The sequence below is a fragment of the Pseudopipra pipra genome, chromosome 7 (genome assembly GCF_036250125.1).
Source record: "Pseudopipra pipra isolate bDixPip1 chromosome 7, bDixPip1.hap1, whole genome shotgun sequence".
Lineage (NCBI taxonomy): Eukaryota > Metazoa > Chordata > Aves > Passeriformes > Pipridae > Pseudopipra > Pseudopipra pipra.
In genome coordinates this window covers 20575934-20602389 of record NC_087555.1, presented here as the reverse complement: position 1 = coordinate 20602389, position 26456 = coordinate 20575934, and the positions used below count along the sequence as shown (strand labels likewise).

The window sequence follows — 26456 nt, the reverse complement described above, 5'->3', positions numbered from 1 at the left end:
CAGAAGAGATCATCAGGAATAAGAAATACATAACTTGGTACAATTAAGGTTTGTTTTATAGTTCTGGAGTTCCTGAATTTAGAGATTTGGTAGGTTATTAGTTCGTATTTCATCTATTTAACAATTGTCTTACTTTTACTCATATTCCGGATTTTCCTATTTTTATATTTCTTCTTTGTTTGAACTTCCTTATTTATATAGTTATAAAAACCCCAGATATATTTAGATAGCTACACAGAAACCTACACAGAATTTTTGATTGAAATTATGTTTTAGGTCTATCTTTATAAAAATTAAGCAACTGGATTAAGTTTACAGAGAAACAATTACTGACAATGAAGAACAAAACTTACATAAATGATGCCCTAACTTCCAATCTTACAGACATATACAAACTTTGTGAGTAGTTTGTATCATTACATCCATATCCAAAGAACTATGCATATGTATAAAAAAAAGTTTGATTATCCCTAGAAGTGTATCTTTCATCCTATATTTTAGCTTCTCTTATATGAGAAAACTGGAATGTAAATTATAAAAACACTGTGAACAAACACAAAACAATTTATATCAAAGATATAAACATTTCAGCATACAGGTAACTGTATATATGTAATATTACAGAGGCATTGGTCAAATGAACATGCTCAGAAAATGTTCATAATTACACGACAGCTAAAAACATGGTACAAGAGATGACAGAAAACATCATGAGGACTATTCATTTTCATAAAATCATAGGTTGTTAACCTCTTTTAACCTTGAAGTCTTAACGCTTAATAATTCAGTTAACAATAATAAAAACCTACAAAGCATGCAGGTTATGCCACAAAAGTAGTACAGAAAATACCAAAGACGTAACAAGGAGAGAAGAACATGTTGGTGTTGCCCTCAGTCATGCTGTGATGTGGGTCATGGGGCTCAGCTTACAGAGCAGCTGTGTATGTTTCCACTACATTGCAACATATGGGGAAAAATATATTGTAGCTGAGTAGCATGCAGGCCAATCAATCTCAAAAATGACCATATATGTATGATTTGTTCAGGTAACCTGTGTAAACATGCTGACACGTTGCTCTGCCTGGTTAAAAAGCACCAGATCTGCATTCGCCACTGATCCAGCTTTATTTCACTCCTGTGAGAAGTAAGAATGGTACGCAATGATGTTAAAACATGGTACCCGTTACGTTGTTTGAGTTCTGGAAACAGAAGTGTGGATTCCAACTGAGTAAAAAATGTGTTTTCTAGATATGACACACATTTGCAAAACATCACATTTATAGCTGTGGATTAGAGCTTTAAGCATACACGAAGATATAATGGAAGAGGTAAGATTAGCAGAACATCTGAAGTTCATAGAGGTATACTGGACTTGGGCCTGAACATAAAAAACATCCCACAGAAAAACCCACCAAACCACCACCAAAAATCCTTTCATCCTCAAATTCCCCTCCTCCAAAAAAAAAAAAGCCCCAAACAAAAAAGACAGACAGATACACCCACGCTGTGTATACTACAGGTTTAAGCATCCTTTAAATAGTAGTAACTAGACCTTTAAAACGACAGAAATTTATTTCTCCTTGCATTTCGTTTTCAAGGTTATTCCTGGTCTTCACTAGGTGCTAAATATGTATCTACTGTAACTTTCAGAAAGAAGCTGCAGGCAAAACAAAACAAAAAGTAAATCATACCATGTCAAACACGAAAACTTCTGCATAAGCAATTTTCCCCACAAACATTAGGTTTAACTGCATGACTTTAAAAAAAAGTTTCAAACAGTTTAAGGTGCATTATGAATTGCAGCAGACATAAAGCAATCAAAAACAAAATCCCATGCCTAACAATAAACCTGTAATTTCCTCAGGTATCTCAGACCTATCTTTTATTAGTCTTCTGTTATAAATCTAATCTCACTTCTCACCAATAACTTCTCAAAGGCTTATCAAATAATGTAGCTATCTAATAACTCCAACATAAACTGCTCCCATTCAAAGGGAAAGTCTGAAAGGAAGAGCTGAAATAATCTACAGAACAAAAGACAATTTCCTTGCTGACTATGAACTAGTTTACATGAAATAGTTTTTTGTTGTTAGTTTATGTATTTCCTATGGTTGTCTTTCAACTATACCAATCCTCAGCCACTTCTCCAAATTTGAGTGTGTTAAAATTAATACATCTTCAGAAATATATCACAGGTGAGGAGACATAGATTTTGTCACCCAATACTTAAATATAAAATAGTGAAGAACGAGGTGTCTTCAACTGAAGAATATTTTCCAGGTAAGAGTTAGATTTAACAGAGTTATCAGAGCAAGAGTAGATTACCTGGATTCATCAAATATTCCTTTCACAAAACCAAATTTTATTAAAACACTAAGAAGTCCAGTATCCTTTGGTCAGATTTTTAAGGAAGTTATGAATATTATTTGCTTTGCTTTAAAGAGGCCTCTTAGTAATCTACAGTCTTCTCAACCGAGTGGTCAATATAATACATGAAGCAGTGAAATCGCCAAAAAGTAGATGGAACAAATTAAGTGTCAGAAAACGAGCTGGTGAAATAGCAAAAATAAGTGTAATACTAATGAACACTGCACTCTACAATAAAAGAAGCACCTAAAGAGTACCTTATTACACTTTTCTAAATGTAATTTCACTACACTTTTCTAGAACAAACTTATTTTCTACAATTTGGAAATGATATGGTCAAATTAATTACCCATTCAAAACAAAACAACTAAAAACCTAAAAAGCTGAAAACCAATCAAAACCCCTTCAAACCAATCAACTGAACTCCCAAAAAACAACAAACAAACAAAACACACACACCCCCATCCCCCACCAAAATCCAAAACAATCCAGGCTGGAGTACAGCTGTCTACACAATCAGTGGTAGTCTATTAATGTTCTGGTGTCTTCACATGCCAGGGGTATTGATGCTAGACACAGTCTGCTCTTGAGCCACAGATTGCTATCTGAACTTTCATTGTCTCTCAGGATCCTGCTGAAATCCATAATTTTGCTTTTCCCCCTCAGTCTGCAGTTGCTGACCAAGTTTAAAGTCAGGCAGTTGTCTTTGAAGTGACTGGTTCAAAACTCCCACAAACACGTAAGAAATCAATATTTTTTCATTCAGTAATTCTACTTTTTCTCAGCAGTTTTTAATTGATGTATTCACTTTATAATACTAACATTGTTCCCTTGGTTCTTCCCCATCATTTTAACCTCAGAACTCGAAAATTGTTGTTACTGCTCTCATTAGCCTGAGTTAGCACCTCTGTTAAGTTTATCCAGTAAAAGTAATGTTGATTTTCCTAAAAGGGTATTCATATTCTTTATTAATATCTTCTCTAATATTTTTAAATAGCAATTTACTTTCATCCTTCCTTCACGGAAATATTACAGTTACACAAAAAACCCAGTCTTTTAACTGTTTATGCTGTACATATATATTAGTTTGGCTATTTAACCAACAATTTGTAAGAGATTGTTTTTTCAAAAATCTTTTTATAAATGGGTTCATGTATGGTCATACAGTTCTGCCTGGATTTCCTGCCCCCTTGAGCTCCACTTGCCCAATTCAATTTATTCACTCTCAGCACAGTTCAACAATCTCAAATTACAACTGTTTTCCATTCCTCAGTAGGAAGATTCATACAAAGAAACAATACAACTGGTATAATTAGCTCATACAAAAAAATAAAATATTTAAATTTTACCTCCTTGCTTTCTTCCAAATCTGAGTCACTGCTAAACTCTTCTGTGTTTAGATGTTCAAAATCAGACTCTCCAACAGCTATTGGTACTGTAACAGTAAGGCTTGGGTTGTTTATGAATGATGTATAATCATTGCCACCTATAACAGTGGCCATTCCATTCTCATTTTTGTGATAATTCGTATCTATCCTTATTTCAGCGATGGTACAGTTGGAAATGCAGTGGTGTCTCTCATCATTCAACTGATCTGTTGCTGTTCTTTGATTTACAACAGCTTGTTTTCCCAAACAAGACTTTTGGACACATTCACCTGCTTTTTTCTTCAGATAATCTATTCCCTTCTGAATTCTTGCAACAGCAATCTGCAAGTTGTTCATTTCATTATCATCCTCTGTAGCAGCAAGATTGTCTGAACTAAATGAACTCAGCAGCAAGGCCAGAAAAAGGTTCAATACCTAATTTAAAAAAAAAAAAGACAACAGAGATTAATTTCTTCAGTTGTCATTCACATGCTTCTCACGAACGCACTACGAACATAGGTTTCATGCTTTCCTTCACAGCATAAGATTCTGGAAATTATAAAGAAAATAAAACGTAAATGTAATTTAAGCACAACACCTGCCCTATACCTCTACACAGGGGGTTTTGTGGTTTTACACTGCTGAAACGTGTAAATTCTTTTTCTGCTCAGGCTTGTACAAGGTCAGAAATGAAGGATTCTTTGGTTCTGCCTGAACAGATTCAACATATTTATTGCTCTGGCAAAGCGAAGCACTCTGCAACAGAAGACACAATTGATCTGTGCAGAAAACACATTTCCTACATGCTAGTCCAAACTCACACAAATATTTTGCTGAGTTCGACTTAAAAAACAAGGAATGCACTCTGTTTTCTAACCCCAAGTCATCCTCTTCCCACAGCTAGACAAAACATAGAACATGTATCGGTTATGTGAGCCCAGGGTCTCCCAGGAACTCGAACGCCAAAGCGGCAGAGTACCAGCTCTTGAAATCTTCAAATCAGTTTTTCTACCAGCTTGGAAGACAACAGGTAAAACTACGTGTTGGGAACACAGAAAGATAAATGGATAAAACAGCCTTGAACATACAGCAGGCATGTCTGCTCATGTAAGAAATTCTACTAGCGCTATGGAGTAAAATCCAAATACGGTAAATACTGTGGGACAATTCACAGAGGTGGATACTTCATTGCACAAAGTTCTAACTTCTGGTTTAGAAAACTACTTAAGGAGGAAGTTTTCTTTGGTCAAAAAGCTTCACAGTTCAATCCATTATAAGACAATCGATTTGTAGAAAATACTGAAGCAAACGGCTATGCAACTAGAAGCAATGCACACCTGGTTTAAAGATAATTAACTTATTTCTGTTAGAAATTTTATTTATAGAGAATGCTTCCAGGATGATCCATTTAAAATCCCTTCTGCTACTAACAGTTGCATAAAGAAGAGATGTAGAATAACACAGGAAGTTTTCAGAAGGCAATAAGAAAAGCAGAGGAAAAGGTAGAGTAATTAAAGTCTTAAATACTGGTGAGTTAATAAATACAAAACTTATTTAAAAAGAGAACTGTATACACATATTGGTACAATCTGGTGCAAGTATGATGCTTTCCTCTGGAGAAAAAAAAAAGCAGATATAATGCAACTACTTTAAAAGTATCTGTAAAGAGCACAGAAGAGGAAGTAAAAAGGTGAAGAAGTGGAAGAAAGGTTGAAGTAATCCAATCTGGTTATTTTCTGCATAACAACTGCCTTCTAATTCAAGTTTCTTTATACCACTTGTGTAAAGTACTGGCTATGCAACAAGGAGGTCTCAAAATGGCATACATTTCATTGTCTTATGAATGTGAAAGCAGTCTTTTAGACAGGAGAGAGCAGAAAATGGTAAAAAAAGTACCCCTAATAACCTGGCTATGTGTGATTGGAAGTGATGCTTCAATCAGGTAGGGAGGCACGCCCTGCTATGTCCTCTTCTGCAAACAGCAAACTCCCATCCTAGAAGCCTAACACTTGGGGTGCCTTTATTCTTCTCTCCCTCTCTAAGTAACCAGGAGTAGTCCACAAAAACCTGAACACATGGTGCTGCACTCTCTCATCTGTATCTGAATTCCACTCCAGACCCCCAAGGGAGGCCATCCTCCAAGCAGAGGATTCTACAGAGGATCAGAAATCTAACAAAGAGAAAACTCTATTTCAGAATCCATACTCATAACAAATTCAAAATCATGAAAAACATATTTAAAATCCCCATTTAATAATTTTTAGAAAAACAGTTACTGGTTCTGCTACAATTCTTTTTCTAAATGAATTCTAAAATTATTTTGGCTACATACCACCAGGTTTCCAATCACCATGACCATCATGAAGACTGTAATGCACATGGCTTGGCCAGCAACCTCCATGCAGTCCCACATTGTTTCTATCCACTCTCCACACAGCACTCGGAATACAATCAGGAAAGAGTGGAAAAAATCATGCATGTGCCAGCGTGGCAGTTCACAATTATCAGAGATCTTGCAGACACAATCTTTGTAGTGTTTCCCAAAGAGCTGCATCCCAACCACAGCGAAAATGAACACAATGATTGTCAGCACCAGGGTCAGATTGCCCAGAGCCCCCACTGAGTTGCCCATAATCTTAATCAGCATATTTAGAGTTGGCCAAGATTTTGCCAACTTGAAAACTCGCAACTGAAAAAAAAAAATACAGAAGCATTATTTGCAGTAGTTACAAAAATTCTATAGAAACAGCAATATATTATAAACTAGCGACTCTCAGCAACAGCAAAAAGTAGAAACTTCAACATGATTCCAACAACTATAACTTACACAGAGCCAGGAGTTTCATAAAATACGCATTTTTAAAACCTAATAAATTTTAGACTTTGCCTTTTTGTGGTTCTCTTTTTTTTTTTTTTTTTTGGTTTTTTTGGTAGCATATCTGTATTCTTTTACTCAAGAAAAAAGTAGAACAGGGATCGTATTTGTCCAGACAGTGAATTCTAAACATGGCATACATCTCAACCATTATGTGTAGAAATGAATTAAAAAAATAATAAAGCTCAACAGAATTCTACCGACAGAAAAAAAAGGATTCTGAAATCCTCAAAGAATGAGGTCTTCCAAAAGAATATTGCCTCCAATAAATTAAAAAAAGATCAGACACACCCACTGTCCGGAAAGAAAAGCAAAGCACAATATGCAAGTCAAACATTTCAACTTATGAAGCGGAAAAAGTGTAATTCATATTCTTTCTTACCCATAACCCACTCAAAATAAAAATGCATTAAATATTTTTTGTTTTGAGATAAAAGAAAAATAGAAATGCAAAATGGAAACAGAACACAAGGAAAGCATGTCTCACACATCATTTCTCATTTTTAAAACAAAAATATTTTTCTAATACAATAAAGCTTTTTTTTTTTTCTAAGGGGAAAAGAAAAATCAATCTTTTTGAATTTTTTCAAAACCATGAATTTTATAATTTCTACATTTGAAAAGAACACCTCTAGTCTCTTTGCTATTTCCACATATGGAAGTTAACAAGACTAGAAGAGTTTTATTTATATCTCTCAATACACACTTAAAAAATTATACATTTCACTGAGCTTTACCCATCCATGTTAAAACAATTATAATAAAATTACAGCTTAAAACAGTATTTAGTTGCTTCTGAACCATAAAATGGCTCACAGTATTTAATGATAGCAGAAATAATTTTGTAAAACATGCTTGCAGAGATATCCTGTGACACTTAGTAAAAAATACACATAATACTAAAAAGGGTCTTATTTTTATGAGTACAGTTGAAATACAAATATAATTCATTCATTAATACAGATATATTATTTACCAATCTGAATGATCGGAGAACAGATAATCCATCCACATTTGACAGAAAAAGCTCCACCAAACTAAGAGTAACTATAAAACTATCAAAAATATTCCAGCCAACTTGGAAATAATAAAAAGGATGCATGGCAATTATCTTGAGAACCATTTCTGCTGCAAAAATTCCAGTAAAAACCTGAAGAAAGAATGTTTATTGTTACTTTATAGATAAACATTAATAAGTTGAACCAGCAGATAAAGAACAACTTAAGTAAGAAGTAGCATCCCTCTTACAGCAGGATGTCAGTAAGGAAAATCATAACAAGCTGAAGCCCACAGAGAAGGTAAGTGGCAACATCAAAATGAGCTGTAGCATAAACCCATAATTTCAGTTAAACCTGGGACACGTTTAGTGACTACCAAAGAACAAACTGTTCCTAACAGGCCTCCAGTTTGCTCCTCATACCTGCTGTCCATCTAATTAAAGGAACTTTTCTCGTCAAGATAATTAACAGTTGCTCTTGACAAATGGAAGCTGCTTTAACAAAGGAGTGTGGAAAAACGTGAATTGGTCACAAATTGGAGTGATGTGCTATTAATGAAGTCTACATAGGAACTCGGAGATAAGCACATCATCTCTTTCTATCTGCCAAAAAAAAATCAGTTGTGTGAAGGGTCATGTTTGAAGTAAAACTCCTTTCCGATTCTGAATGTCTCTGATGTCTTCTGAAGCAGCAGGCAAAAAACATCTCTGAAATAAATTCATTGTATTTACTGTAGATGTATGATCACCAGTATCTACAAAACTGCATAAATTACTATCTTTTACTAGAAAGATGAGCAAACTTTAAAAAAATCAGAAGCATTCTTTAAAAGGTCCAAAAAGCAAAAAAGCAACCACTGAAACTACATCAGTATTATAGTGACATTTTAGCTGACTGGGAGCACACACAAATTCTTAGCACTAAGGAACAGTTATACTCACACAGCTCAAGTTACTGCATTACATGGGAAAGGAAAAAATGGGAGTCTTCTGGGTGAAACATGCAGCCACGATCACAAAACCTCACCAAACCCAACCTACAGACTCTGTCTACTAGGGAACAAAACCCAGTTGTATCAAGATACTCTTACAAGTCATATATTCTTTGCCTTGCAATTGTTATGGACCAATCAAATAAACATTCTTCACAAAAATACAACATCAATACACAAAAATAGCAGTGAAAAATAATAATCCAAAATAGCATTCAACTTTTCTTGTGTTATCAATGGTACCTATAGTTAAAAAAATCTAAATTTGGCTCCTACTTTATTTTTGTGATACTAAACAAAAACAAGCCATATTTCTTTCAGTTTTGTGTCATTCAAACTGGTTGTTGAAAAGTGTATTTGAAGAAATTTTAATACAGAAATCAAACTTACATACAACATATCTCAAATGGTATTTTTAGTATAATTAAACCTTTAACATTTATTTTATGAGACGGTAACAAAATTAATAAAAGCAATTCTATTTCAAAGAGAAACCAAGTTCCAATTGTATCAAATTATATAGATTGAAGGACTTACCTGATTTCCTATTTTAAGTACATTCTCAAAATCTTCAGTCATTGGATAATGTTCCATGGCCATAAATAGTGTGTTTAAAACTATGCAAACAGTGATAGCCAGATCAACAAGTGGATCCATTACAATAAATGCCACTACACTCTTTACTTTTAACCAGAGCTCACAACAATCCCAAATTAAGAAAGTGTTAGCAAACTTGCACCAGCAAGGTGGACATTTTTGTCTGGATCCTTCAAGTTCTGGGGAAAAAAAGAAACTTATAGTGAGCAAGTTTTGGAGAAAGTGAAGATAATTTTTAGCTTTTTCAAGTTTTAATCTTTATACCTGAAACCACCAAGGATGTTCATAGGAACCTCCTCAGATTTTCAGGAATTTAACCTATTGTCTTCTGGCTGAAAAGGTTTTAGAAGATTAAAAGAAAAACCTTAAGAGTTTTGAGCTAATAATTGAAATACTTGTTTATTTTTAATATTATATAATCTTGTTTCAAAAAAAACCAAAAACATCATAAAAATCCCTATACTTACGTTTAGGGATTATTTTTTTTCAGTTACACTTTCAACTTCACAGTCCTCTCAATCATCTAATTATTTATTTTTAGGAAAATAATAAGCCTAATTTCATCCTAAATAGGTTTTTGAAAATTATTCACGCTTTTTTCAAGATTTTCACTAGTAATCATTCCAGATAATCCTACTAAAAATTTCCTTCTCCTTATTAACTAAGGCCTGGCCTTTAATTTTCTGTAATATTTTTACAGTACAGATAGAGGAAAAGTTATCAGAAGGTTTCTTCCAATAACTGCATTACTAAACATTAATAAATAGTATAAAACATATACACATTATCTATTTTAATTACAGTGCGTTTTTTGCTTTAGCCTGCCTATCAGATTCTTCACCTCCCTTTTTCATTATGTACATGCATTTTTTTTCTACTTTTCAGTTTATTTTTTGTCTTCTGTATTTGCACTGTGATATAATACCTTCAAGCAAGTCTATGTCAAGAAAGTTCACGTATCTGCAGTTATAACACACCTTCCATTGTATTTGTGATAATGTCAGCTATACTCATGGCCCTTTGCCTTACATTGGGATCCTCCAGCAACTCCACTGGTATTTGATACGAACTTGTACGCCTGGTTTTTATTTCTCTTTCTGTAGCAGTGCTCTATTAAAAAAAAAAAAAAAAAAAAAGAAGAGGGTGTAAATTAAATTCAACTTAGAAATACCATGGGTTTTTTAAACTACTATTTTCATGCTGTACTTCTAAATGCTGTTAATGCTTACAAAGCACTAAAAAAAAATTGGATATTTAGTTTCAATATTACCACTGCATTATAGTTAAATACTATTAATTCCACACTGGATACAAACAAATTTTGAAGGGGGTCACAGCCAAGGAAACAAAGCAAGACTGCTGCAGCACTGGAGTCGAAAAACTCCCATTTGCCAGTTACACATTTTCTCTACCAATATTTCACTTTTAAACTAGTTCATTCACAAGATACTTATAGCAAGCTACTAATGGCAGGAAGCTTTCTGCCGCAACAATTATTCCATAAATTAGTTTTAATAGATGAGAATTGATCTTTGTACCCATTCAAAACTTATTTAAATTACATTTTCTACACTGAATAGCTATCAGCTCTGATTTATTCTATGAATTTCAACTGAAGAAACAAAGTAAGTCTGACATAATTGAGCCCAAAAATGAATACTTGTTTTACAATATTTTATTAAAAAAAATGAAAGCTGTGTTGTAGTTTTATTATTGAAGAAGTTTTTAATGCATGAGAATGGGTAGATTTTTTTTTCAGTAAATTAAATAAATGCATGAAAATGAAATTATAATAAACAACAAGAAGATTAGAACTGTAAAGCATCTGGCTGATAACTATAAGAAACCTGGCTGATGTACTTCCAGGTAGTGTGATCCATACAGGAATTTCTATTTCAATAAAATAAGGTTTCTACGAAAAAGCATGTGGATGCCTGCGGTACACTCCTAAAGCAAACTGAGGGAAAAGGAGTGAGAAACTTAGATAATCTCCCAGACCCAGGACAAAAAACCACTTTCAGAGCTTCTAAAATGTCAACTATGTTACATTTGCACAATATCAAATATATATGGACAAGAGAGAAAAGCAGAACCAGCAGATTACTGACAGAGAATTAGGAAATACTTTTAAAGGGAGGTCAAAACCATAAAGAAAGAAAAAAAAATTGAAACATTAATTTATGGAAAATTTCAGAAAGCTGAGCACCCTATTCTGAGTTCTAAAACAGATTTAGCAATGGAAGATTATTAATTCGATTCACTATGCATGCATATCCTTGCTTTGCACGTATATAAAAAACATACTATTTTGTTCTCTTTCATTTTCATGCTTCAGCCACTCACTTTTAATTGAATCACCGCAAAACCATTTCATTACAGCAAGATCTGCAAAAGCATTCACAACTTCTCATCAATTTTCAAAGCAATTAATCACATTAAAACATTGTCTGGTGCAACAAAGAAAGGCCATGAAACCTGGAGTAATTTAAAACTGTCTTACATTGCCATCAGTTGACGGTTTATCTATTATCACCTCTGGCAGAAGTTGTCCAGTAGGCGACAATAGACCTGGTGGTCCATCCACTAAGGAAACCACTCCATTGCAGTCCACAGCACTCTGCATCTTCCCATTCACTGGAAGTGCTGTCAGCCTTCTTGATGATTTACTGGCCTGACTGATGTTACTGCTGCGCCGTTCACCGTGTCTGCACGGCAAAAAGAGAGAACCTCTTCTGCTCGAATTATCCTCAAATGTGCTGTGCTCATCATCAGCAAACTCATTTTCAGATCCTCTCTCCCTTCCGTATTCTCTAAAACTGAAAAGGCTTGTTTTGCTACTACGCCTGGGAGAAAACAGGGAGCCACGAACACTCAGCAAAGACTGCAAAGGAAACATAAAAAACTGACCATCCAAAGATTTCAAATATACAAAATGCATGTCTATGTATTAAAAAATAATAATTTATATTTCCCAGGAATCTGTCAGTGTTATCTTTAATACAGTGCCTCAGGCAGTTCTCAGAGACACATTACAGATGAAAGTCATCTGAATGGGTACATTTACAGTGTACCTAAAACAGTTACTGGAGAGAAAAAATGTATAAGGATGAAAATGTAGTTTCATCTGCTTTAAAGAGAAAAATAGAAATTCTAATGATACACATAGATCATGCATTAAGTTAAAAGATATCAATACCCTTAGTCTTCTACATTCATACATTATACTTTAATTTTCCTTTTACGAATTAAGAAGATATTTCTATTTTAGATAAACTAGGAAAATGCAAGGCTTCTGTGCATGTTATGACCCACTTGGTCCTAAAGATCTGGATATCACGGTTATGTTACAAATTTCAAAAATGACAACTACACTATTCACAGTACCTGGTGAGGTGATGTAAATGGCTTCCCATATGTAAGTCTGTTCCCATCAAAAGAAAAACGGAAACCTTTACTTTTGATACTTCCATCTGATTCAGATTTTGGAAGTTTTATGTCATCCTCTTCTCCAGACAGCTCTCTCTGCTTTCTTTTCTTCCTTCTATTTCTCCTTTCTTTGGCACTTTTTGAGCTAAGCTTGGATGCTTCTGAAGAAGTATCTGAGGGTCCAGCAATCCCACTTTCACCGCTGTATTCAGTCATCTCTGTTACAGCTGCTGCTATTGCCTGCTACAGCAGTTATTTAATGAGATGCTTTACAAATCACACCATTTTTAAAAGAAAAATACAGCCCTTGTTCCTAAGATTAATACCCCTCGTTCCTAAGATTTATATCAAATGAAATTCTGTAACATGAATGGAGTTCTACTTTGCATCCATATCTTGGAGACAGACCACATTGTCTACAGCCACAAAGTTCATTTGAAAATATTTGAAAATCAATAAAAGTATTAGTTAGAGTGAATGCAATGGCAAAAAAAAAAAAAAGCTAAACAGAGTCATACTTCAGTCTGTACTAATTTAGCAAACTAATTCTAACTTTTATTGTAAGTAACCACTTCCTTAATCTGCTCTTAGGAAAAAAACTTTGAGGTACTGCTTCCAGTCTTTGATTCACTGCTAGTAACAAAAGTAGCAAAATTTAGTCAGAAATTTATGGACAAAAATATTGTACATTCTAATAAAGGCTTGACAAGTATTGAAAATATTTCTAAGCTGAGAATTTGGAAAATCATCATGACAGGTTACTAGATAATACCCCTAGATAAGAAATATTTATTTTAAAACTGTTATTCTGATTTGGAGAGTACTTTTTATTCTCAGTTCAGAAATTCGTTAATGCTTTAGACATTATACCTTTAAAAAGCAATAAAGAGCCATAGAAAAAACAGTTTAAAGTACTTGTGAGGTATGTTGAAGAATCGGGGTTTTTTAATATGTCAATTTTATTACTGCTTTTAACAAATAGCACACAAAGAAATACACTAAAGCCCAAACTCTTGTTAGAAAATACCTGAGCTGCTTCTTGCTGCTTCCTCAGCTGTTCAAGCATCAGCTGGAAGTCTGCCTCCCTCTGCTCTGCTTCAAAGATAGTTGCTTGATTTTGTTCTTCATAGGCCATGGCAACCACAGCCAAAATCAAGTTAATCAAATAGAAGGAACCCAGAAAAATCACCACAACAAAAAATATCATGTACGATGTGCCAACAGCTCGTAGCGTCTATAGGAGGAGAGGAGAAATGATCCGTCTGGTGAAGACATGCATCAATTCTGCAGTTCATAAGCATTAATGAATTTGAAAAGTGAAAACTAATACTGAGTTGTTTTTCTTCTGTAGAAAGATCATACAAGCTTTCTGAATTACAAAGTAATCAAAACAAAGGGACCATTCATGTATGTGGAAAACATGTTTTAGGACCATGCTTTTCTGAGACAAACCTCTTTCAATACCTAATAATCTTGAAAAGGATATGGGATCAGAGTTATTAATGTAAACCACATAGAATGTTTACCATATATTAGCATGCTTTCCATTTTAAATAACCAAAATAATTAAAAACATCACAGTTGTTTAGATAATTATTTATTATAATTAACACATTTGCACACACCATATAATGAAAAGCTATGGTAAGAAAATTAATTTATATCAAGACATGCATTCTTAGTTATTAGAAACAGGATTAAAAGAATAGAATTAAGATTCAGATTTTGCTGTAACATTTTTACAAGTTAAACTCAATACTGACATTTTTGAAAATATCTCATCATGCAGCACAAAATCTAATACACACTGTAAAAATTAAATCAAGGATCAAAAAAACCCTCATGGGCCTCTTCGGACATCATGAGACTCTCTAACAAGTTTCCATGTCTGCTCAATTCTGCAACTGAATTTGGTTCCTTTAATAATTTTCAATTGTTAACAACAACAGTGGTGTGCAATATCAACAAGAATGGCCTTTCCATGATTGATTTGGGGCCAATAAGACACTAATCACAATTTTTACTATACACTCACCAACTGATAAAGATTTTCCCAGCCGTCCTGTGTCATCAGTCGAAACAGTGACAAGAAAGCCCAACTGAATGTATCAAAGCTAGTATATCCATAGTTGGGGTTTTTACCAGCTTTCACACAGATATACTCTTCTGGACATTTACTAGAGGTAAAAAAAAAAGAAGAAAAAGAGGTAAAGCAATACATATACAAATATATAACTTTTTTTTTTTAATTGCTGTGCCTTGAGCTTCTAAGGAAGTTTCATCTGTGAAGGGTGCTGCTATTTATGGCTTACAACATTTCAAAAATTAGTGAGGAAATTAAAAGAGTGTTCTTTAAAGAAAAATCGAGGAAGAACAAACAAGCAAATGAAAATATTTCTTCTTACACCCTTTCATTATAGACAAAATAAAACTTATTCCCAACAGTTTGGTATTAGTTCTGCAGATACCTCTTCAATTAAAACAACATATTTACTTAACACAGAGATCTGAAGAAGCAGATACTACCATGCAGAGAAAAGAAAGCATATGTATTTTATGCTGAACTTTGTCTGTCAGCGAGGTTGGCATACTAGATTTCTGGGTTTCTTCACATTTGTGAATTAGTAAGCCTAATTAATGAATTCTACCAATTCCTCAGCAGCAAATAACCCACATAGGGTTATTTGTACATATCAGTTTTGAGAGTAGGTGATCCAATCTTGATATCAACTGTAGGCACACTGTTTCAATTATGATTCCATTCTTGAAGGACAGAAAAGGTTCTTGCCTCCAAAACCTCTACAGAAAAACATTCTGAAGATTTCTTTTCACATATGTGTGTGTATATTTGATGTGTACATACAGACACAAAAAATTATCGCATAGTTACATACATAAACTAAATGTTTACCAAAATAGCTTAAGTATATATGTTTTAAAGCCATAACCAACTGAAACCAAGGGATGGACTGATATACCATTAGCAAATAGAATTATGTGATTTTGTTACAGAGAACTGTCACAAAGAGAAAGAAAGACAATGTCATGCATGCAGTTCCCAGACAGAAGAAACCTGAAGGTGTCATCCCCAAATCTGGTCATAAGTCTCAGTGCCCCATGCCTATTTCAGAGTTGAGAAGTTGCATAAAACCTATGAATAAGAAGTATGTTCTTAAGCAATTGAAAACACAATATCTAAGTTTAGATTGATATTTTTTACGTGTTTAGACATGTAGTACGTAATTTTCAGTGTACCTTACCCTGCATCTGTGCTATTGCCACAAAGCAAAAAATCCTTTGCTCCTTCTAGGCGATAGAAATGACCTAAAGAAAAAATAGGAAGAGATATGTTTAGAAATGGAAGGAGTTGTTTTTTGTTGGTTTTTTTTTTTAAGGATGAACCTATGTTCAAATCATCATGTTTCGAATGTTCATAATCTCCCATCTATGGTTTCCCAATAACGGGTTCAAATGCTGGCACAATCCCAGAATCATAGAATGGCTTGGTTTGAAAGGTACCTTAAAGATCATCTGAGGTTCCACACCCCCCTGCCATGTGCAGGGATGCCATTTACTAGATCAGGGCCCCATGCAACCTGGCCTTGAACACTTGCAGAGATGGGACATCCATAACCTCTCTGGGTAACAAAATAAAAATACCGTGGAAAAATAAAATCTTAGAGCAATGATTAAACAGTATAAATTCCATTTTCTCTTCCTGAGTCACTGCACACTGGATATCTTTCCAAAATATGATTTCCAATAAATGAGAGAAAGAAAACACAAAACTTAAAACTTCTTTTATTCAGCAGGTAGATTGTAATCAGAAAATTAAAGCCTACCTCATTTGAAATGGAAATATTTCTAATGGCTGGCTGAGAGTTTTGAAGTCAGAGCAACATTAACTAGCACATCCTGTGACTAAAATATGAAGGCAGCATTTAAAAAGATGGATGTTCCAATGACAATAAAAGCTGCTGTACTATAAACAACTTTACAAAATTTTCCTTCTAATTATAAGGTGGTAGCCTTCAGAAATAAATGAATATATTTTGTTGTTAACGATTAACAATTGTGCTGTCCTCAAAATAAAATTTAAAAAAAAAAAAAGAAAAAAAAAAGAGATAAAAAATACAGATAAAAAGATTATAATAAATCAAGGAAGAAGTTCATAGGAGTGAGGGTGGGCCCCATTCAGAGGGACCTAGGCAGACTGGAGGAACAGGCTGACTGGAGACACATAAAAATCAGCAAAGATAAATGCAGCTGTGTACCTGCGAAGGAAGAGTCCCTGCAGTGACACGGGCTGGGAACTGACAAGCTGATGAGCAACTCTGCACAAAGTGCCCTGAGACTTTTGTTGGACAGAGAGCAAGGTGAGGCTGAGCCAGCAGTGTGCCCTGGCAGCCAGGAGGGTCAACAGCCTCCAGGGCTGCAGGAACAGAAGCCCAGCTTGCAGAGCAAGGGAAGTGACTGTCCCCCTTGGCTCTGCACTCATTAGACTTCTCCAAGAGAACTGTTTCCAGGTTTGGCCCCACAGTGCAAGCAGACATTCATAAAATGGAGCAAGTGCAGCAGAGGGTCACCAAGGTCATGAGGGGGCTGGAGCGTTCATCATGTGAGGAGAGACCAAGGAACCTGATCGTGTTCAGCCTGGCAAAGGGAAGACTCTGGGGAGAGTTGGTAGAAAGCATCCAGTAACTACAAGGAAGTTATCAAGGGGACAGAGACAAGTTCTGGTGCTTAGCAGAAGAATGACAGACACTGGGCATAATCTAAAACAAGAGAGGTTCTGACTGGATATAATGAGAAACTTTTCACCATGAGGATAGCCAGGCACTGAAATGTGGAAAAGACACAGAAATCTGGAAAAAACCCTCTATTCTCAACTAAATCAATGTGCTGTCATCCTCAGTTGATGTCATCGATGTACCTTTTAAGCTGACAAGGGCTTTGGTTTTCACAAAGTAAAAAATTATTGTAGTATTTAAATAGTCAGAAACAGCCCAAGGGATAAAAAATATAAGAACAGAGGAGGATTCTAAACTGAACATTTAAATCAAATACAGTGATGCCAAAACCCTACCATCAAAGAACAGTACTTATATAAATGTTAGAAAAATTATAATCCTATTACTTCCCTAATAGCTTTAGAGCTGGCTAAAATCTAAATGTTCAGATAATGACCTAAATGCCATGTGCCGATTCTTTGGCATGGGGATTCAAGATCTGTGCTGTATTTTCAAAAAAATGAATCTGGCCTTGTTTCTTAATGAATGAAAAATGCACATATGTTAAAAAAAAGTGACAAGAGGATATCACACTAGGTCACAGCTGACCAGAATATAATAGCTCAAAAAAATATTAGAAGGACCCATAACTGAGCCCAGTGAAACTATATTGCAATGCCACTGTATAGAGTGTATAGTATTAAGAATAGTTATATGAGAAAGGAAGAATAAAAACACAACAAGATCTAACAGCCTTGCCTGCATCAGCACTCTGTAGAGACTCACAACAGTCAACAGATGCAGCACAGGAAGCAACTGACATTCTGGAAAATTTTATTTCTTTTATATTGCTACTCAGTGGGAAATGGAAATAGAGAATATATATAGTATATCTGAAGAGAGAATTCACAAGTGTTCTACAGCACATAAACTATCAGCCAAAATTATCCACAAAGTACTATCACCATTTCACTTTCACAACCCTTCTTAGGCAAATAAACTAGCTAAAATGATAGATTCCACAGAAAACATAAATACAGTCACAACATTTCAAAAATTAAGAAGTATAGAAAGAAAATCTGAAAACGCAGGAAACAGCAGAGAACTTTAGTGTCCAGTGCTAAAAAAGGAAGAAAATATGACTCATCAGAACTCAGCCCATAGCAACTGTATTTTTCTTCACTTTTGGGTCAGAGAGAAGGAAAGCTAGCATTATTCTATCAATTTCTCTTTAACTAAATACACTACTTTTACAATTAATTACTGAGCAATACCCTGTAAATCCACTTCCAACACAAACCCACACATGAAAATTAACCAAATTTTTGGTAAAGTTATTATATTACATTAACTCACAGTTAATTGGGTATTGCAACACTACTGATGCTATCTCTTAAAATGACACAAACACGAAAGTATCTGCATGTTTCTGAACCAGCCTGAATGATATCACTTCAGTCTAAAGACATTAAAACTGTTGAAAAAATATCTTGATAAAGATGCCTTTGCAGCCCCCTGAGGAACAAGTCCTACAGATGAATACTACCTCCTTTCCTACCAGAATCTCTGCTTGCCTAATGAGTTACATATTTCAGTCTGATTTGTTACCTCTACCTAATAATAAAAGTCCATCTTAAGTAGAAATATCCCTGATATTTATCTAGAGGTTCTCTGTCTTATATCCAAAAGATACTAGGAAGGCCTAAAAGAATTGGTTTTGTTTAGCCTTGAGAGGGCTAAAGGTTGGAGGAGGTGGGGGTGGGATGTGTGAGGATCTCCAAGTTACCCACAAGTATAACATCAAAGACGGTAATTGAAGAGGGGTGCACACTGGAAAGATAAGAGGTAAGTAGCAAAAATCTGAGAATGGGAAATTCTGAATTGATATTAAAATAAGTTACTGTGCAACTGGTCAAATGCTGGAACAGGCTGCCCAGAGAAGCTGTGGTATCTCAGTCCTTAGAGATACTAAAAACTTGACCTGACAAGGCACTGAGCAGTCCGCTCTAACTGGACCTGCAGCTGAGCAGCAATTGGTCTGTACTGTGGAGATCCTGTCCAGCCTACGTGATTCTGTGATTCTAAAACCAAACTAACCCTATAAATACATTTCTAAGTGCAGTTAATGGAAAGAACAATCATGTCAGCATGAGTTTAGGGTGTAACACATACAAACCCTGATTCTCTGTCATCCTATCTAAATGCTTTTTTATCTTTAGTCTGTAGTATGAAACAGTTAACTTGTGTTTGTGTGTGTTTTTACACAAAAATTTTAGCAAGTCACAACAGTATTTCTTACTTTCTTCCTTAATGTATGCTGCCCAGTCAAATTCTGTACCATTAAAGTATGGAACTACGTATTTTTTAAAAGCTGTTGAATTTTCTGGTGGCCAGAACAAGCATTTATTCTTCAAATTGCCCATGAACAGCTGCAATCCTATTAGTGCAAATACACTCAGGCAAAACACAGTCAGGATCATAACATCCGAGAGCTTCTTCACAGACTGAATTAATGCTCCAACAATAGTCTTCAAGCCTGCAAACAGAGGCAGATTTTTATTTTAATACTAAGTATTTACCTAAGCTAAAATGCAATGCAAACACTACTAATTATCATGCAAAATTGTCTTTTTTTCACAATAATATTTTCAAAAGGAAGAGATACCAATAAGTTTCATCATTCCTGAAAGATTAATTTGAAAATAATGTATAAAGGAGGATGAATGGCACACATTCCAAACCACCCGCTCTTGAAATGAAGAACTTTCAATTTATGCTCTCAATACATGTAAATTACACCTAAAGAAAATAGTTCATTTTCTTTGTTTTTTTGATGCCTCTTGCTCCAAACCTTTTCCAGTGTTCCATTCCAATATACAATACATTAGTTCTCTAACATCAAACCAAAAGAGAGCACAACTGTATTTCAGCAGTAATTTTAATGTCTGCATCCTAATGCACCCTATTCCACTGGAGATGGAGTTTGGTGAAGATAGGCATCACAAGCTAATAAATATATCATGCAATTTCCATGCTACTTTTTATTATCTCATTCCTCTAGGATTCAAGTTTTACAACACACTAAAATTTTCAATCTTTCATAAACAGTAACACTCAAATTAGTTAGAGAAATATGTAAGGAATTCATTTTGATCCTTAATGTGTGAAAGTTTGACATCATGAAATGGAAATATATACAGGCTATGTAAAGGAGTTTCCCATGCAACAATGTATTAAACTCTGAGGCTGAGTGTTTTAGAGAATTAGAAAAGGGAATGAAGTTAATACTAAAACCTGGATGTTTTTGTTAAAAACATGAGTTCAGCTTCTGTGGAGTTTCAGTCAGCCTCAGTGTTTAACCTCTTTCTCACCTGGAATGACTGATATTGTTTTCAAAGCTCGGAGAACTCTGAATGTTCTCAATGCTGAGACATTGCCCAGGTCCACAAGCTCTGTCACATATCTGTAGTGAGGCATTCCACACACAAACACAATGACAGCACACACAAAGTTAAACAGAGGTGACACAAGAGCGCGTACTATTTTACACAGTTACTTCTTACCTGGAATTACAGAAATAGTTTTCAAAGCTCTCAATACTCTGAAAGTTCGAAGAGCTGAAAGATTGCCTAGGTTTACAAATTCTGTTATATACCTGTAGGATTAAATCACAGTCATTCAGAATTAGGCAGAGTGTATACTACTTACCTGGACCTGTAATTCAGATTTTCTCTTTTTTTTTGGAAGGAGCAAGTTTAAATGAAAAACTTGCTTCCATATTTTCCTGTTTCAATTAAGTTTTCCCTAAAAAATGCACCCTTCAGCTTTTCCAGTAAATACAAATTTAAAATGAAATGTATATCCCTGATTTTATTTCTTAAATACTAATTTAAATTGATTGTTCACCAGTAACTTCTCTTTTGTACTGTGGGATAGCCCACTAATTCTGTTATGTGCTACATTAATGTGAAATATTAAAGTGGAAAAAATTGAAACAATTCAACTACAATTAATTTCAAATGAGCTAACATAAGCCAAACAAATTATTACAGACTCAAAAAAATACTATATACTTACGCAAAGGAAATTACAATAAAATCAAGCCAGTTCCAGGGGTCACGAAGGCAAGTAAAATCATTTATACAGAAGCCCATTGCAAGGACTTTTACTAGAAATTCAAAAGTATAAATTCCAGTGAAAGTGTACCTGTAAGAAACATTCAAGCAAAAGTTAGACTGTTGTGTTGTTCAGTGATACAGCACGGGAAAATAACTCAAAACCAGTCATTAGTACATGCACTGTAATAGCAGTTACAAACTCATACATATTTTTGCAGTTCCTAGCATGTAAGTTTTTGAAATTTCATCACTAATAATAATAGAATCATAGAAACAGCAATAATAATAGAATCATAGAAACAGTTGGGTTGGAAAGGACCTCCGAGATCATCAAGTCCAACCCTTGGTCCTACCGCCGTGGTTGCTAGACCATGGCACTGAGTGCCACATCCAGTCTCATCTTAAAAACCTCCAGGGACAGAGAATCCACCACTTCCCTGGGCAGCCCATTCCAATGCCTGATTACCCCCTCTGTAAAGAATTTCTTCCTAATATCTAACCTAAACCTCTCCTGGCACAGCTTAAGACCAGGCCCTCTTGTCTTGCCTGGGAGAAGAGACCGATCTCCTCTGGCTACAACCTCCTTTCAGGGAGTTGTAGAGAGTGATGAGGTCTCCCCTGAGCCTCCTCTTCTCCAGGCTGAACAGCCCCAGCTCCCTCAGCCTCTCCTCACAGGACTTGTGCTTGAGTCCCTTCACCAGCCTGGTTGCTCTTCTCTGGACCTGCTCCAGCACCTCAATATCCTTCCTGAACTGAGGGGCCCAGAACTGGACACAGTACTCCAGGTGTGGTAGTAATAATCATGACTAACATGAAAAAAATATTTTTGTTCAAATAAAAATTTCAGCATGGTTGCCATGTCAGAAATAAAATCCATGGGTAAGTGAAACCTAATATTTACTAAAGGTACGCAATGGCTGAGCAGATAGACTTGAGAACATCAAACAATTATCCCCAGCAGAGGTATTTTCTTTATAGAGGGCGTCCTATTTTTAAAATTTCATTGTACAAAATGAAGGTGTTTCAAAAGGGCTACAGAAAGTATCTTCTGTACTGAAAAGCAGTAGTTTCAGCTTCAATGGTTATTTTCTTTTTCTTTTTTTTTTTTTTTAATGATAAAGGAACAGCTCAAGAATGCATAAGAACATTATTTGTACAAATATTCTGATGAAAAGTATTTATCACTGTTTTGTTCAGAGAAAGAGATTAACAATGTCACAGCTTCTTTCCTTCACAGAGTTTGCAAAACTCTGCTGCTTTGAGTTGCAGCTAGGACCAAACTCTAAGTAAGAAAAAGATATTACACAGAAGGGTAAGTAAAACTACATGGTCTAGCTCTTAATTTGCTTGTCATTTTTAAACCACTTTAAAAATTATTAGCCAATTCAAGTATACTTACTCTACAATCTTCATCCATTCTGGAAGTTTAGCCCATGTCATACATACACAGTTTGCCATAATGGTGAGCATAATGAGCATGTTGAACCATGTTGACTGTAGTTAAGGAACATACTCCTTTTAAAAGCTGAATTTGCATAACATAAAATATGAGGAATTGACAGGCCATAGAATATTGATACAAATCAGTTTACTATCACTATCAATGTCATAAATACTGCAAAGATATTTCATAATAATATTGGCTATACAGCTATCACAGAATCATTTCAGTTGGAAAAGACCTCTGAGACCATCAAGTCCAACCTCTGACTGATCACTTGTCAACTAGACCATGGCACAAAGTGCCACATCCAGTCATTTCTTGAGAACCCCAAAGATTGTGACTCCACCACTTCTCTGGGCAGCCCATTCCAATGCTTGACAAGCCCTTCCATGAAGAAATTCCTCCTGAGTCCAATCTGAACCTCCCCGGGCACACCTTGAGGCTATATCCTATCACCCTGTCACTAGCTGCCTGGGAGAAGAGGCCAACCTCTACCTGGCTACAACCTCCTTTCAGGCAACTGCAGAGAAATATAAAGATTCCCCTGAGCCTCCTTTTCTCCAGGCTAAACCCCCCCAGCTCCATCAGCTGCTTCTCACAGGGCATGTGCTGCTCCCGACCCTTCACCAGCTTCACTGTCCTTCTCTGGGACCTCACTGTCTTTCTTCTACTGAGGGGTCCAGAACTGAACACAGCACTCAAGGTGTGGCCTCACCAGTGCCAAGTACAGGGGAACAATCACTGCCCTGGTTCTGCTGGCCACACTATTTCTGATACAAGCCAGGATGCCTTTGGCCTTCTTGGCCACCTGGGCACAGGCTGGCTCATGTTCAGGTGGCAGCTGATCAGCACCTGCAGGTCCTTTTCCACTGAGCCACTTTCCAAGCACTCTTGCCCAGCCTATGTCACTGCATGGGAGTATTGTGGCCAAAGTGTAGGGCCTGACACTTGTTTATGTTGAATCTCATGCTGTTGGTCTTGGTCCATCTTGAGCCTTTTCAGATCCCTCTGCAGAGGCTCCGTATCCTTCACCAGATCAACATTCACACCCAGCTTGGTGCCATCTGTGAATTTACTGAGGGTACACTCAACCCCTCATGAAGATCATCAATAAAGATATTAAAGAAGGCTGGGCTCAGTACTGCACCTTGGGGAACCTCACTAGTGACTTCCTCAGAATTTAATCAGCAGCTTATAGTGACTAATCTTAGCTCTGATTGATTTTGAGAGGAAAGAGTTAAAGGCAGGAACATGTTTAAACACTAAACAAAAAACCACCAGTGCTAATAATAGTAAAATTAATCAGTAATAATTTTTAATAAACCACTGGAAAAGGATATGAATGAACAAAAATCTTAATAGCTATTCTTCTAATAATATTGAAAGGAGATAAAAGGTACAAGGCAGGTGTGGCACTGAACCTGTGGATTTTCTTCTCTTTATTCAATACTATAAATGTCTTTAAAAAATAGACAAAAAGGGTGTTGGGGAAGTGGGATAGGAAATAGGAAATTAAGGATACATATTAGCAATCTTACCTTTATAGAGGCTGTACTTACACAGATCTAAGTAGCTGCCAAATTTGTTTTCAGTAGAATTATACAAGCAAATATCAGATTCTAAATTTTCACATGAACCATGAAAACTCACGCATTCTTTATTTCTGTGCTCTTAAACAAAATCTGCATTTCAGCATTTTCTAGGATTAGGTAATTACATTAAAAATATAATTAAAAATATGTCACTTTTAACATTTAGATTTAATGCAGCTCTATTACTTGTACTTCAGATTAAAGCTGGCAATGCAAATCAAAGGCCCTAACTAACCATTTTTGGACACTCATGAGAAAATACTTAACCATTTCAGCATGTTAAAACTGCCTCTAAGTTGAGACAGCCTTCATTTTTTAAAGGCTTTATTGCCTCTATTGCCTGTGCATTTGTCACTAGCACCATCCATGTAAACATTTTTGATTTTAACTAGGAGACACAATGAAAATGTCATCTAATGAAATCTTAATTCTTATGATTTTAATGTCTTATGATTATTCCCCCCAAAAGGCTAATATCTGGAAACAAGCAGGTTATAACACTGAATCTTTCTGTATTCCAATGATATGTTATTGTAAAAGAAATAGGTCATTTGTCAGAAGTATTCATAAAGTTGAGAGAACAAAAACTAAAATAACTAAAAAAAAAAAATCTACAACTGATTATTGATCATCTACATTCTGTACTAGAAAAAACCCACTGCTTTAACTAAATTGCTTCTTCCAGAGATAATACAGCTCTTCGGTCAATTTCTTACTTCTGAGATACTAATTTGTTGATTATCCAGTACTTCATTTCAAGAACCTGCTCTATGTTTTTCATTCAAAAAAGCATTTTATTGATTTACACAATAAAATAACCACTTCCTGCTTACTTTGTACTGTCTTTTTAATGTAAACTCAATTTAGTTTTCTTTCTGGACATTTTACTTCACATGCCTACATAAAAGTATGTTCTCTTCATCTGTACTTGCCAAAGTAATTACTTTGCTCTTTTCTTTTGTTATAGTCGTATCTACAGAAGAAACTGAGTAATTATACATAAATTTATATATATAAAATTTATATAAAAGGTATACTTATATATTATATGTATAAATTTAGAGTTTATAAATATTCTATATATATTTATATATTTTATATGTATAATTTTTATTATATATATAGGTTTATATTAGGCCTATAACATAGGCCCAATATTAAAATATTTCCCTTTTTTTTTTACTTTTGTAAAATGAATATTTTTTATGATATTTCAAGAATTCTTTCACAGTGATTGTTTTGGCATATGACTGAATGAGCACTTTGTCCAAGGACTACTGCCATGAACTAGATCTCAGGTGCTACATTTCCTAAAAAACCCAGAGAGTAGCCAGACAGAGGGGAAATTTTCAAATGCTTCAGCTTTCAATCAGATCTGAAGAGATTACAGTACATTTAATGCAGAATCCATTAAGTAAAAATACAATAACATTAGACATTAAAATAAAACTCTTAAAAAAAAAACCCAACCAAAAAACAACTTAAGCAAGTTGAAGTCAGCTGTCTTTACAGTGTAATTAAAACAATTAACATGATGTCACCTCAATAAGGGCTTCTGACCACCTCCCCACCAGAGCACTTAACCCTATATAGTTCAACAGGAGTGTTCTAATTACACTCTCAATACAAAATACTTACTTTTTTATTGATGTAATATGGGTCCAGGTCCTCCAGGGGCTCAGACACCATTCCTGAAGGAATATCACCATAAATAAATGGTAGTATCTTTCCTGCCTCCAAGTCATTGCTTGGCTTTGGGTGATTTTCTTCATGACCACCATCATCTTTAGGCTCATCTTTGTCACAATGAGATATTTCATCAGCAATACGTTTTTCAATAGCTGCAAGAGATTCTTTGGTGAAATAGAAGAAGCTTTCAGGTCCTGGCGGTACCAGCATTGCCCGTGCCATCTTTTCATTCTGCAAATTTTAAATGCTTTTAGGCTCTTGT

The 26456-nt window shown here is 35.1% G+C and overlaps 1 protein-coding gene across 1 annotated transcript in view; it reads right to left on the bottom strand.

Annotated features, from left to right (window-relative positions):
* Positions 1 to 22994, bottom strand: part of LOC135417203 (sodium channel protein type 2 subunit alpha-like) — a 44918-nt gene extending 21924 nt beyond the window's left edge. Inside the window, 14 exon segments of the mRNA XM_064660978.1 lie at positions 3717 to 4169; positions 6067 to 6423; positions 7586 to 7759; positions 9136 to 9374; positions 10173 to 10305; positions 11696 to 12076; positions 12580 to 12861; positions 13649 to 13855; positions 14657 to 14798; positions 15882 to 15945; positions 19651 to 19887; positions 20915 to 21006; positions 21429 to 21557; positions 22869 to 22994. Coding sequence (XP_064517048.1) covers positions 3717 to 4169; positions 6067 to 6423; positions 7586 to 7759; positions 9136 to 9374; positions 10173 to 10305; positions 11696 to 12076; positions 12580 to 12861; positions 13649 to 13855; positions 14657 to 14798; positions 15882 to 15945; positions 19651 to 19887; positions 20915 to 21006; positions 21429 to 21557; positions 22869 to 22948 — 2970 coding nt within the window. The 5' untranslated portion in view covers positions 22949 to 22994.
* Positions 22995 to 26456: the final 3462 nt, after the last annotated feature.